This window comes from Bubalus bubalis, chromosome 1 (genome assembly GCF_019923935.1).
Source record: "Bubalus bubalis isolate 160015118507 breed Murrah chromosome 1, NDDB_SH_1, whole genome shotgun sequence".
In the NCBI taxonomy this organism is placed as follows: domain Eukaryota; kingdom Metazoa; phylum Chordata; class Mammalia; order Artiodactyla; family Bovidae; genus Bubalus; species Bubalus bubalis.
Window position 1 is genome coordinate 171,458,950 of NC_059157.1, and position 15,168 is coordinate 171,474,117.

General features: G+C 37.8%; 1 protein-coding gene across 2 annotated transcripts in view; it reads left to right on the plus strand.

The window, feature by feature from the left end:
• ATR (ATR serine/threonine kinase) overlaps positions 1-15,168 on the plus strand; it is a 117,182-nt gene that overhangs the window by 84,155 nt on the left and 17,859 nt on the right. For both annotated transcript variants that reach the window (XM_006078008.4, XM_006078007.4), the window contains exon 36: positions 3,351-3,493. In XM_006078008.4, the coding sequence (XP_006078070.3) occupies positions 3,351-3,493 (143 nt within the window). The remainder of the gene's footprint in view (positions 1-3,350; positions 3,494-15,168) is intronic.

A 15,168-nucleotide genomic window follows, 5' to 3' on the forward strand; every position in this document is an offset into this window, starting at 1 on the left:
AATCAATTTCAAAGAGTTAGAAAAGGAACAGGGAAAAAAAAAAACCCTAAAAACTTAGAATATAGAAGATAAAGAATAATAAAATAAGACAGATGGCTAGAATTTTGAGCTAGACTACCTGAGAAAAAGGAGTTAGACGAAAAGCTCTTAATTCTTTGACTTATATATGTACATATAACTAAAACTCTATGTAAAGTCCAGATGGAAACAGCTGCTAAGGAAGGAACAATCATGAAGAAAGTATAAGAAAAACAATTTTCAGAAGGCAAGTAGGCCCATTGATATAAATCAACAGTGTCCGTCTTTTGGGACACAGAGCAGGGTAGAAAATAATTAAGTGTGACAACTATAGTTTGGAAGGGCAAACAACTGAGAGTAACTAGCATGTGTTTTAAGACTTATTATAAAGGTATAGTATTCCAAGTGAATACTTATTCACGTAAGGTTAGACAACCAGTAGGACAGTAGAGAGAACTCAGAAATGTATTCTTGATGATATTAGAGAATTGTGAGAAATACTCTTTTCAATAAATGGTGTTGTGTCATTTGGATATCTTATGGGGGAGAAATCAAACTTTATGTCTTCTTTATAACATAAAAATAAACTTCAAGGAGATTGTAGATCTAAATGTAGATCTAACTGAAAGGCAAAATAATAAATTTCCCAAAATAGAATATAAGAGAGTATCTTAAAACCTAGATGTAGCCCAGGACATCTTAAACAGACCAAAAGCAACAACCATAAAAGGAAACAATACATTTGACTAATATAAAATTATTAATTTCTGTTCATGGCAAGGTACCATTAAGAAGATAAACGCAAGAGTGAGGGGAGGTGGGTGGAGGGGGAATAGATGAAAGGGATTAAGAGGTACAAACCTTCAGTTATAATAACTAGGTCATGGAGATAGATATACAGCATAAGGAATATGGTCAATAATATTGTAATAATTTTGTATGGGGATAGATGGTTACTAGACTTATAGCGATGATTTCATTGTGTATGGAAATGTCAAATCACTGTGTAGTACACCTGAAACTAACATAATATTGTACATCAACTGTATTTCTGTTTAAAATAAATATATATTTGTTAATAATTACGAATCCTTTTTTTTATTTATTTTGGCCATGCTGGGTCTTCATTGCTGTGTGGGCTTCTCTCTAGGTACAGCAAGCAGGGGCTACTCTAGTTGTGGCATGCAGGCTTCTCATTGCAGTGGCTTCTCTTGTTGAAGAGCACAGGCTCTAGGGCACATGGGCTTCAGTAATTGTGACACGTGGGCTCAGTAGTTGCAGCGCTTGGGCTCTAGAGCACAGGCTCAGTAATTGTGGCACATTGGCTTAGTTGCTCCACGACATGTGGGATCTTCCCAAATCAGAGATAAACCAGTATTTCTTGGCAGGCTGATTCTTTACCACTGAACCACCAGGAAAGCCCCTAATATAAATATTTTTTGAAGAATATAAAGACAAGCTGTGGATTACAAGATATTTTCCAATATATAAATGACAAGAGACTCATATCTAGAATATAATAACTCTTAAAAGGCAATAAAAATACAGATAGCTCAATTTTAATATTGAATAGAAAACTTCATGAAAGTAAATATACAAATGACCCCACCAAAAAAAAAAAAATGTTCACTGAGTAGATAAGAATAGATGCAAATTGAAAAAGTATTATGATGAAACTAATAAAATATTGTAAATCAACTGTAGTTCAGTTTTAAAAGTATTATGACCTAACACTATATACCTATAAGAATGGTTAAAATTTAAAAGACTGATATTTTAAAGTTTTAGAAAGACTGTGGAGCATTTAGATGCTCATACAGTGCTGCTGGAAGTATAAATTGTCACAGTCATTTTGGAAAACAGTTCGATGTTTTCTCCTAGAGCTGATAATACTATGACAGCCACTTTACCAACGTTCAACATGTCTCCATATAACACATAGAAAAAACAAAAATGTTTGTACCAACATTATTTATAGATTTTAAATTGGAAGTAAAAATGTCATTTAGTTATAGAATAGATAAACAAATTATAACATATTCCTTTAATGGAATACTGTATGTATAGCAATTGTTGTTGTTGTTCAATTACTCAGTTGTGCATTTTGGGAGACCTGGGTTTGATCCCTGGTTCAGGAAGATCCCTTGGAGAAGGGAATGGCAACCCCCTCCAATATTCTTTCCTGGAAAATTCCTTGGACAGAGGAGCCTGGCAGGCTACAATCCATGGTGTCACAAGGAGTCGGACACGACTGAGTGACTAACACTTTCACACTTTTCATGACTAGATGGTAAAAGCACACTGGGATCCTCGTCCCTGTGGCCAGTTTTAGTCACATGAATCCAGCATCTCTGTTCCATACATCTAGTCCTGTCATTCTCTCCTGTCCACAAGCAGGTTTGTATCTGGAAGGTTTGGGGATTAAATTCAGAGAAAACTTAAGATCTCATTTAAAGGTTCCTGGCCTAAACCATGTTCTTGAATTAAAAGCAGAGCTTTATAATATTTTACTCAGCTATTCTATGTATTTTTCATCACATTTTAAATAATATCATTGAAAAATTAATAAACCACACAAATATACAAATATAAAGGAAAGGGAGAGGAAATGACAAAGGCAACTCAGAAGGAGTAGCCAGAAAGGTAGGAGAAAACTTGGAAGGTTGTGGCCTCACAAAAGCAAAAGGAAGAAACGGATTCAAAGGAGACAACAGCAGGCTGCCGAAGGAAAGTAGCTGTTTAAGTTGCTGCTTTAGCGGAGTGGTGTCAACTGAAGGCGAAAAGCGACAGTTTGAGGAATGAATGTGAGATGGAGAATTCTTTTTAGAAGCCTGGTTATGAAGTAGTTGAGAAGAGGGAAGCAATAACTTATGAGAGATCTTAGAGAAAAATAAGATATGTGGTTTTTTTAACCATATCTGTTTGCTTTTAAAGTCCTATCCTCTTCAGAGATTTGATGTTGCTTCTTTCTTTGAGGTTTTTTTTAAAAACAATAAAAATAAACATACACACACATATATGAGATACTTTAATCCATCTGAAAATTATTTTGATGTATTATATATAGTGGCAGTGAAGTGGAGTTTTTTCCCCCTACATAGCTAATTATCATGACATGTTGGTCAGTGGGCAACCCATCAGAACATCAGCCATCCTGAGAAAAGCATTGTAAGAAAGTAGCTCTTATTTACACCAAAATGTCAGTCTGCCTTTGACTTTACCCTGACTAGATGTGGGTCTCATACTTTTGATCCCTAATTATCTATTCTTGCTTTACTTACCAGCATAATGGGGGATTTTCTTAAGTGAATATTCTGTGTTCTCTTCTACAGGATGTAACCTTGTTTCTGCCAGAGTGGGAGGATGGACATTTCTACCTTGCCAAGTATTATGACAAATTGATGCCCATGGTCACAGATAACAAAATGGAAAAGCAGGGTGATCTCATTCGATATATACTTCTTCACTTCGGAAGGTGAGAATAAGAACTGCGTGTTTGCTGATTAAACAGATCAGGATGGTTCTGTGGATACTGAACTGTTATCACAGATCTTTGCATAAGTAGGATGTTTTATGCTTTACCACTGGTTCAGACTATCACTTTAGATGAGATGTAAGTTTTTTTCTTTATACAGTTTTTCCCTTCTCTTTAAATAATAACTATTTTAATGGAGTAAGTAATATATTCATGTGTTTTTAAAGTTCAATAGTACCAAGAACATACAATGAAAATTGTGTCCTTCCCACTCTGGACCCTCATCCTCTGAGTCCCCTTCCCTAGAATTTTAGAATACCCTAAATCTAATGTATTTAATGGTTTTATTTAATTGCCAGTGAAATCTTTCCTTCCAGACCATTCTGCTAAGAAGTAGTATATATAAAAGTGGTTCTTACATTGTGCATGCTAAGTCATGTGAGTCATGTTTGACTCTTTGCAACCCTATGGACTGTAACCTGCCAGGCTCCCCTGTCCATGGGATTCTCCACTAGAATACTGGAGTGAGTTTACATGCCCTTCTCCAGGGGATTTTGCCGACCCAGGAATAGAACCCACATCTCTTATGTCTCCTGAATTGGCAGGCAGGTTCTTTACCACTAGCGCCACTTGGGAAGCCTGGTTCTGACATTAGACTTGTAGAAAGAGCTTATCTCCTAAACTAGATAACAGGTGCAATGTAACTTAATTTCATATATTAGTGTATTATAGTCATATAGTATATTATCTCATGCCTACAGTTTATATTGTTACAAATTGTTAATTCCTGAGAAGTAATAATAACATTCTATTCATTCTTCTTATACTCATGTACCATTGCTTTACCTTGAAAAGTAACTTAATTCAGATAAATAAATCTATATAAAGTTACCTATTATTTGGTATTTTGGCTTCTTAATTCAGTATTTTTAGGAATTAAAGCAGTATTTGTTTATTCACTGTCAGTGTTAAGATTGTAAGATTTGGCAAAGCCTTTCTTCCCAAAATGGAATTCAGAGGTTTTATTGTTGTTGCTGTTTGTTTTTTTGTTTGTTTGTTTTTTGGCCCTACTGCATGGCTTGTGGGATCTCGGTTCCCCAACCAGGAATTAAATAAGGGCCACAGCAGTGAAAGCCTGGAGTCCTAACCACTAAGCCTACCAGGGAACTCCTTGGAATTCAAGTTTTATAAAATCCAAACCTAATTTAATTTATCATTGATTACTAATAGCTTGTTACTGAGGAAGAATTTCTGGCATATTGGCATTTTGAAATGGAAGCATAAGCAGAACATATGCATTTTTCTTTTCTAAAATGAGTAATGCCTTTCATTTGCTCTTTAGTTTTGACATATATCATGTGATTGGTATACAGAATTTATTTAATACATTTCTTCTAAAACAACGAGTTATTTAGAGCCTTCGACTGCTTAAAACTATTAGGTAATGTGAGATTTTTAAAAGTACAGTTTAAAAAAGCACGACTAAAAAAATGTAAGACTATTTTAGAACACATTTTATCCATAGTAGTTAAAATAAAACATTTGTGTGTTTAAAGGTGTAAATAAACTCAGCTATTGATGCTTATCCCCTGAGTGACTGAATTACTGTGTTATTACTAATATCATTAGTGTTTTCCCTCAAGGAGCTATAGTTCAATTGGATAAAGAAACCTTAGCACACAAAATGTTTAACTAATGGTACATAGTAGAATGTGATTGAATATCAAAATAAATGGTATAGATATTAGAAATATCTTCTTGATATTAACAAGATACCAAAGATGAGCCAAACAAGTCCAGTAGTCATGTATTTGGGGCAAATCTGAAGTCAAAAACTGAAGCCTCTGGCTTCATGATATCAAAAGTAATATAGCTCTTTGCACTGAATTGCTGCAGAAGTTTGTTAGGCCTCATGAAGAAGGTAGGATTTAAGAGGTAATAACTAAAAAGCAGAGACATTACCTTGTCAACAAAGGTCCGTCTAGTCAAAGCTATGGTTTTTCCAGTAGTCGTGTATGGATGTGAGAGTTGGACTATAAAGAAAGCTGAGCGCCGAAGAATTGATGCTTTTGAACTGTGGTGTTGGAGAAGACTCTTGAGAGTCCCTTGGACTGCAAGGAGATCCAACTAGTCCATCCTAAGGGAAATCAGTCCTAAATATTCATTGGAAGGACTGATGCAGAAGCTGAAACTCCAATACTCTGGCCACCTGAGGCAAAGAACTGACTCATTTAAAAAGACCCTGATGCTGGGAAAGATTGAAGGCAGGCAGAGAAGGGGACAGTAGAGGATGAGATGGTTGGATGGCATCATCGACCTAATGGACATGAGTTTGAGTAAACTGCGAGTTGGCAATGGACACGGAGGCCTGGCATGCTGCAGTTCATGGGGTCACAAAGAGTCGGACACGACTGAGTGACTGAAATGAACTGAACTGAAACTCAAGGAAGAGAGGCCATTACAGGCATATCACATTTTATTGAGGATCTGCATTTTTTACAAATTAAAGTTGTGTGGCAACCTTGCATCAAGCAAGTCTATCAGTGCCATCTTTCCGACATCATTTACTCACTTCGTGTCTCTCATTTTGGTAATTGGTACTCACATTTTGGTAATCCTTGCAATATTTCAAACTTTTTCATTATTATTGTGTTTGTTAATGGTGATCTGTGATCAGTAATCTTTGATGTTGACTTGTTTTGGGGCACTGCAGACTGTGTCTGTACAGGACAGCAAACTTATTCCATAAATGTGTGTGTTCTGACTGCTCCGCTAACTGGCTGTTCCACCATCTCTTTCCCTCTCTTTGGGCCTCCTTATTCCCTAAAACAACAGTATTAAAATTAAGCCTATTAAGAGCCCTTTAGGTGTTCAAGCGAAAGGAAGAGTCACATGTCTCTCACCTTAAATCGGAAACAAGATATGATTAAGCTTAGTGAGAAAGCCATGTCAAAAGCTGAGATAAGCCAAAAGCTAGACCTCTTGTGCCAAAGAATTAGCCAAGTTTTGTGAATGCAAAGGAAAAGTTCTTGAAGGAAATTAAAACTGCTATTCCGGTGAACACATAAATAATAAGGAAGTGAAGCAGCTTTATTGCTGATGTGGAGAAGATTTTAGTAGTCTACAGAGATCAAACCAGGCACCATATTACCAAAGCCTAATCTGGAGCAAGACCCTAACTCTCTTCGATTCTAGGAAAGCTGAAGGAGGTGAGAAAGCTGAGGAAAAAAAGTTTGAAATTAGCAGACATTGGTTCACGAAGTTTAGGGAAAGAAACCATTTCCATAACAGAAAAGTGAAGCAACAAGTGCTGATGTGGAAGCTGCCACAAGTTATCCAGAACATCTAGTTAAGATCATTAATGAAGGTGGCTACACTAAATAACAGACTTTTGACAGAACAGCCTTATATTGGAAGAAGTTGCCATCTAGAACTTTAATAGCTAGAGAGAAGTTGATGCCTGGCTTCAAAGGACCGGCTGACTCTCTTATTAGGGGCTAATGCAGCTGATGCCTTTTACTTTGAAGCCAATGCTCACTTACTATTATGAAAATCCTAGGGCCCTAAGATTTATGCTAAGTCTATTCTGCCTATGCTCTATAAATGGAGCTCAAAGCTTGGATGTTACCACATGTTTACAACTTGTTTTACTACATATTTTAAGCCCACAGTCAAGTCTTACTACTCAAAAACAAAGGGTCCTTTCAAAATGTGAGTGCTCATTGACAATGCACCTGGTCACCCAAGACCTCTAATAGAGATGTATCGTGAGACTAATGTTGTTTTCATCCCTGCTACTACAACATCCTTTTTTCAGGCCATGAATTGGCATAATTTCAGCTTTCAAGTTTTATTGTTTAAGAAATACATTTTGTGATTGGGGTGATGTCAGCAATATGGCACAGTGAAAAGATACTTTTGCCTCCATCTACAATGAGTAAAACGTTCACAGTACACCAGAGATACTTCTGCTGAACACATCAAGATATGGAGAATCCATATACCAGTACATTTAAAGGTGGGTGGACTAGAACCCTGAGAGGAGATAAAAGCAAGGGAACAGCAGAGGTGGTGCCTGCAAACCCAGCTCTCCAACCACAGCAACTGAGTCTGCAGCCCCAGAGAACCTTATAGAAGCAGGGAAGGAGGTACACATTCTTGCCTCCTGGCCTCATAAGTTTCTGTGGCCAGGGTAACTGGGAAGCAGTTGCAGTGGAGCCTGAGATCCTTTCCCTCCAACTGCTGAGGCACCTACGACTCCAGGTCCACTGTGGCAGAGCCCACAAACACTACAACAACAAACACAACAGAGGTGCCCACACAACTTCGGCTCCCCTCCCAACTTTCCTCATTACCCTCCCCCTGTGGCAGGGGAGCCTGCAGTTCATGGGATTCCAGGCAAGATGGCAGAACCTATCACTCAGGTGCCCAGGCAGCAACACCAGTGACAGTGGCAGGAGGAAGGTACCAGTGGCTCCAGAGGCACAAGAAACAATAACTGGGGCAAGGAGTCATACTTCTAACTGAGGAGCTGGAAGACAGAAAGGGCAAAATCAGAAAGAACCAGGGGCACCACAGTAAAAGAAACCAAAAACCTATGCTATAGTGCCACCTACTGGAAAACAAATGAAAGGCCCGTAATCTCTAGCCTGTCCCTACTCCTACTATGCTGGCAGAGGAACAACTCATCTAGCACCATGGAAAAACTACAGTAACAGTGTACCACAAAAAGGAACCAATCATTTTCCAGAAACCAAACTTAAAGTCATAGGACAGTGCAGTCTGATAGATAGTTCAATAAAGCTGTGATGAAGAAACTCAGTGAACAAAACTTAGGAAGGCAGTTAGTTCAGTGGGTCAGGAATAAAAATTAATGAACAGAAGGAGTACTTACCTAAGAGACTGAAACTCTATAAAAGAACCACACAAATTCTGGAGTTCAATGCAATGAACAAGATGAAGAATGCATTTAAAAGCACTGGAAATATTGTAGGCAAATTAGAGAATTAGCCAGCTTGAAGATAGAAATCTAGAAATGGTACAAATCGGATAGGAAATATTTTAAAAATGAGGAAGTTCTATAAGAGCTCTCCACCTCTTTTAGGAAGGGCAACATAAGGGTAGTGAATATCCTAGAAAAGAAGGCAGAGAGAAGGGAGCAAAGAGTTTATTTAAATAAATAATAGCTAAGAACTTCCCAAACCCAGAGAAGAAATTGAATATACAAGTCCATAAAGCCAAGAGAACACCCAATTACCTTTTTCTAGACAGATTATACTAATATTGTCAAAAGTCAGTGACAAAGAATTTTAAAGGCAGCTAAGGAAAAAAGGGATGGTAACCCACAAAACCACCTCTTTGGGTATCAGATTTCTCAGCAGAAATGCTAGAGACCAGGAGGAAGTAGAGTGACAGTCTGAAAATACTGAAAGATAAAAATTGTCACTCAAGAATACTCTGTACAGCAAAGTTATCATTCAGATATGAAGGAAAAATAGACTTTTCCGTACAAATGAAAACTGAGAGAGTTCATCAGCATTAGACTTGCCTCATAAAAAAACTTGAAAGCATCTTTTCTAACAGAAACAAAACAGCAAAAAGGTACACAAAACTTTCAGTAAGGTGATTTAGAATCAAAAATTACAAACCTTTATCACAATAGGGTTTTTTTCTCTTTTTTAAAAAATTTATTTAAATTGGAGGCTAATTACTTTACAATATTATGGTGGTTTTTGCCATACATTCACATGAAACAGCCATTGGTGTACATGTGTTCCCCATCCTCAACCTCCCTCCCATTTCCCTCCCCATCCCATCCCTCAGGATCATCCCAGTGCATCAGCCCTGAGCACCCTGTCTCATGCATCAAACCTGGACTGGCAGTCTGTTTCGCATATGATAATTTACATGTTTCAGTGCTATTCTCTCAAATCATCCTGCCCTTGCCTTCTCCCACAGAGTCCAAAAGTCTGTTCTTTACATCAGTGTCTCTTACGCTGTCTTGCATATAGGACCATTGTTACCATCTTTCTAAATTCCATATATATGCGTTAATATACCATATTGGTGTTTTTCTTTCTGACTTACTTCACTCTGTATAATAGGCTCCAGTTTCATCCACCTCATTAGAACTGATTCAGATGCATTCTTTTTAATGGCTGAGTAATACTCCATTGTGTATATGTACCACAGCTTTCTTATCCATTCATCTGCTGATGGACATCTAGGTTGCTTCCATGTCCTGGCTATTGTAAACAGTGCTGCTATGAACATTGGGGTACGCATGTCTCTTTCAGTTCTGGTTTCCTCATTGTGTATGCCCAGCATTGGATTGCTGGGTCGTATGGCAGTTCTATTTCCAGTTTTTTAAGGAATCTCCACACTGTTCTCCATAGTGGCTGTACTAGTTTGCATTCCCACCAACAGTGTAAAAGGGTTCCTTTTTCTCTACACCCTCTCCAGCATTTATTGTTTGTAGACTTTTTGATAGCAGCCATTCTGACAGGCGTGAGATGATACCTCATTGTGGTTTTGATTTGCATTTCTCTGATAATGAATGATGTTGAGCATCTTTTCATGTGTCTGTTAGCCATCTGTATGTCTTCTTTGGAGAAATGTCTGTTTAGTTCTTTGGCCCATTTTTTGATTGGGTCGCTTATTTTTCTGGAATTGAGCTGCATGAGCTGCTTGTATATTTTTGAGATTAATTCTTTGTCAGTTGCTTCATTTGCTATTATTTTCTCTCATTCTGAAGGCTGTCTTTTCACCTTGCTTATAGTTTCCTTTGTTGTGCAAAAGCTTTTAAGTTTAATTAGGTCCCATTTATTTATTTTTGCTTTTATTTCCATTTCTCTGGGAGGTGGGTCATAGAGGATCCTGCTATGATTTATGTCAGGGAGTCTTTTGCCTATGTTTTCCTCTAGGAGTTTTATAGTTTCTAGTCTTACATTTAGATCTTTAATCCATTTTGAGTTTCTTTTTGTGTATGGTGTTAGAAAGTATTCTAGTTTCAGTCTTTTACAAGTGGTTGACCAGTTTTCCCAGCACCGCTTGTTAAAGAGATTGTTGTTTCTCCATTGTATATTCTTGCCTCCTCTGTCAAAGATAAGGTGTCCATAGGTGCATGGATTTATCTCTGGGCTTTCTATTTTGTTCCATTGATCTATGTTTCTGTCTCTTTGTGCCAGTACCATACTGTCTTGATGAGTATAGCTTTGTAGTAGAGCCTGAAGTCAGGCAGGTTGATTCCTCCAGGTCCATTCTTCTTTCTGAAAATTGCTTTGGCTATTCGAGGTTTTTTGTATTTCCATACAAATTGTGAAATTATTTGTTCTAGTTCTCTGAAAAATACCATTGGTAGCTTGATAGGGATTGCACTGAATCTATAGATTGCTTTGGATAGTATACTCATTTTCACTATATTGATTCTTCCGATCCATGAACATGGTATATTTCTCCATCTATTTCACAATAGGTTTTTAAACTCTCACTCTGTTATAGCATAGCAGTTAAAGGGGGAAAACAGTTGAAAAAAACAACTATAGTTACTTCAATTCAGTGACAAATTCACAACATAAAAAGGGATAATTTGAAACAACAAAAAATACAGAAGGGAAAGAGGAAAAGGACAGATCCTATGTGGTTAAATGAAGATAAGATCCTATCAGCAGAAAAAGTACTATTTTATCTATGAGAGGTTTCATACAGATTCCATGAGAACCACAAAACATAAATCTAGAGTAGAAGCGTGAAACATAAAAAAGTAGGAAACTATGAAAGACAGAAAACCTCTAAACCAAAATGGCACACATAAGGAAAAAAAACAATGGAGATCTAGAGCAACCAGAAAATGAAAGCTAAAATGACAGTACTAAGTCCTCATCTATCACCAAAAATGTAAATGGATTGAATTCACCAACCAAAAGCCACAAAGTGGTTGGATGGATTAAAAAAACAATACCCAATGATATGCTGCCTCTAGATCAGCTCTGAAGGACAAACATAAGCTCAAATTGAAGAAATGGAAGATGATAGTACAGGCAAATGGAAATTGACAGCAGCACAATAACAACAGGGGATTTTAACATCTCACCTGCATCAATGGATAAATCATCTAGAGAGAAATTCAACAAGGAAACAGCAGAAGCAGATGGATTTAATAGATCTGTACAGAACATCCAAATGCATCAGAATATATATTCTTCTCAAGGGCACATGGAACTTTCTCAAGGACAGGCCGTATCTTGAGCCACAGAACCAATCTCAGTAAATTTAAGAAGATTAAAATCATATCAAGCATCTATCCCAATGGTATGGTATGAAACTGGAAATCAACTACAAGAAGAAAGGTAGAAAAATGGCAAGTATATGGAGACCGAACAGCATGCTGCTGCTGCTGCTGCTGCTAAGTCACTTCAGTCGTGTCCGACTCGGTGCGACTCCATGGACTGCAGCCTACTAGGCTTCTCCGTCCATGGGATTCTCCAGGCAAGAACACTGGAGTGGGTTGAATACTGAACAACTATTGGGTCAACAAAGAAATCAAAGAAGAATTTAATTTTAATTTAATTTAATTCAAAATTACCTGAAGATAAATGAAAATGACAATATGACAGATGCAACAAAAGCAGTACTAAGAGGGAAATTATAGCAGTACAGGCCTACCTTAAGAAACAAGAAAAATCTCAAAGAATCTAACCTTACAACCTAAAGGAACTAGAAAAAGAAGAACAAACAATGCCCAAAGTTCATAGAAGGAAGAAATAATATCAGAGTGGAAATTATTAAATGAAATAGACACTAAAAAGACAGCAGAAAAGATCAGTGAAAATAAAAGCTGATTCTCTGAAAAGGTAAACAAAATTGACCAACCTTTATCTAGACTCACCAAGAAAAAAGAGAGGAGCCTCTGCAAAATCAGAAATTAAAGAGGAGAAATAGCAACAGATACCACAGAAATACAAAGGATTATAAGAGAATATTATAGACAGCTATTTGAACAAATTGGATGACCTAGAAGAAATGGACAAATTCTTAGAACCATATACCCTTCCAAGACTGAATGATGAAGAAACAGGAGCAGACAGCTTCACAGGTCCATTCTACCAAACATTCAAAGAAGATTTAACACTATCCCTTTCAAACTCTTCCCAAAAATTGAAGAGGAAGAAACGCTTCCTAACTCATTTTATGAGGCCAACATCACTCTGATACCAAAACCATACAAAGACAACACACAAAAAAGAAAATTACAGGCTATTATCTCTAATGAACATACACAACAAAATCCTCAATAAAATAACTAGCAAATCAGCTGCTACAATGCATTAAAAAGATTAAACATGTGATCAAGTGGGATTTATTCCAAGGATGCAGGAATGATTCAACATCCACAAATCAATTAACTTGGTACATCCCATTAATAAAATGAAGGGTAAAAACCATATGATCCTCTCAGTAGATGTTGCCGGTACCAGCCGGCAAAGTCGATCAGGTCCCGAGAACGTGCACGACGCAGCTGAGAAAGAATACTACAGCAAAAGAATACTACAACAAAGATGGGGTCGAGAGGATCAGACACGTCTCCACGAAGGGACGCAATCTGACCACGACTTTATTCAGCATCTTATATTTATACAGGAGAGCGTGAGAAAGACAAGACAGTTAACATTCTTCTTGGCTGACCTATACATCTTACTAAAAGTCACAAAAAATCTTGAGAGCATGGGAATGGCACCCTGTTGTTATTTCTTACACCAGATAACATTTCCTTGTGCGTGAGAAGTTTGTCCAGAACTCCAGGTGTCTGCAGTAAATAATCGCCTAATCTCTGGGGTGGCGGGACAGAGAGCTATGTTTGCAAGCAAACCCTCAAGGACTGAGGCAGCTCCCAGAGCTGTGTCCTTTAGATAAAGGACCCCGTTCTCACGGGCAGCTCCCCGCAAGATGTAGAAAAAAACATTTGAGAAGATTCAATACCCATTTATGATAAAAAATCTCAATAAAGCAGTTATAGTAGAAACATACCTCAACATAGTAAAGGCCATATACATCAAACCCACAGCTAACATCATAGTCAACCATGCTATTGCACACTTAGTAGACTATACAGTATAGTGTAAACATGACTTTTATATGCACTGAGAGACCAAAAAATTTGTGTGACTCACTCTACTATGATATTCCATTTGTCGCAGTGGTCTGATACCAAACATGAAATATTTCTGAGATATGCAGAGGAACCAGAGATCAAATTGCCAACATCCATCTGATCATAGAAAAAGCAAAAGAGTTCCAGAAAAGCACCTACTTCTGCTTTATTGACTACACCAAAGCCTTTGACTGTGTGGATCACAACAAACTGTGGAAAATTCTTAAAGAGATGGGAATACCAGACCACCTTACCTGCCTCCTGAGAAATCTGTATGCAGGTCAAGAAGCAACAGTTAGAACCGAACATGGAACAACAGACTAATTCCAAATTGGGAAAGGAGTACTGCAAGGCTGTATATTGTCACCCTGCTTATTTAACTTATATGCAGAGTACATCATGCAAAATGCCAGGCTGCATGAAGCATGAGCTGGAATCAAGATTGCCAGGAGAAATATCAGTAACCTCAGATATGCAGATGACACTACCCTTATGGCAGAAAGCAAAGAAGAACTAAGGAGCCTCTTGATGAAAGTAAAAGAGGAGAGTGAAAAAGTCGGCTTAAAACTTAACATTCAGAAAACTAAGATCATGCTATGTGGTCCCATCACTTCATGGCAAATAGATGGGGAAACAATGGAAACAGTAACAGACTTTATTTTCTTGGGCTCCAAAATGACTGCAGATGGTGACTGCAGCCGTGAAATTAAAAGTCGCTTGCTCCTCAGAAGAAAAGCTATGACCAATCTAGACAGCATATTAAAAAGCAGAAACCTTACTTTGCCGACAGAGGTCCATCTAGTCAAGGCTATAGTTTTTCCAGTGGTCATGTATGTGTGTAAGAGTTAGACCATATGGAAAGCTGAGCACTGAAGAACTGATGCTTTTGAACTGTGGTGTTGGAGAAGACTCTTGAGAGTCCCTTGGACTTCAAGGAGATCCAGCCAGTCTATCCTAAAGGAAGACAGTCATATTCATTGGAAGGACGAAGCTGAAGCTCCAATACTTTGGTCAGTGAAGAACTGACTCATTGGAAAAGACCCTGATGATGGGAAAGACTGAAGGCAAGAAGAGACAGGGATGACAGAGGATGAGATGGTTGTATGGCATCACCGACTCAATGGACATAAGTTTGATCAAGCTCCTGGAGTTGGTGATGGACACGGAAGCCTGGCGTGCTGCAGTTCATAGCGTCACAAAACGTTGGACACAACTGAGTGACTGAACTGAACTGATGCCTGTATTAACTTTTCACAAAGAGACAGCGTTGCGTGGTTTGCTGAGAGGATGGTGAGGAAATCAGACTTGATAGAAGATGTATGCTCGTGAATAGTGAGAGACTAAGACTGCAAAGTTTTAAAGAGAAAAGGTTGTATATATTTGAATCCTCAGCAGAGTCAGTCATATAGTCTTATATATAGATAATTGATTCCTGTTTTTGAAGAGGAGGAAGTATAATAAAGCTAGAATTTCAGGAATGTTAGTTTGGAATTTACTGAAGGAAAGAAATGTCAGATGATCACCC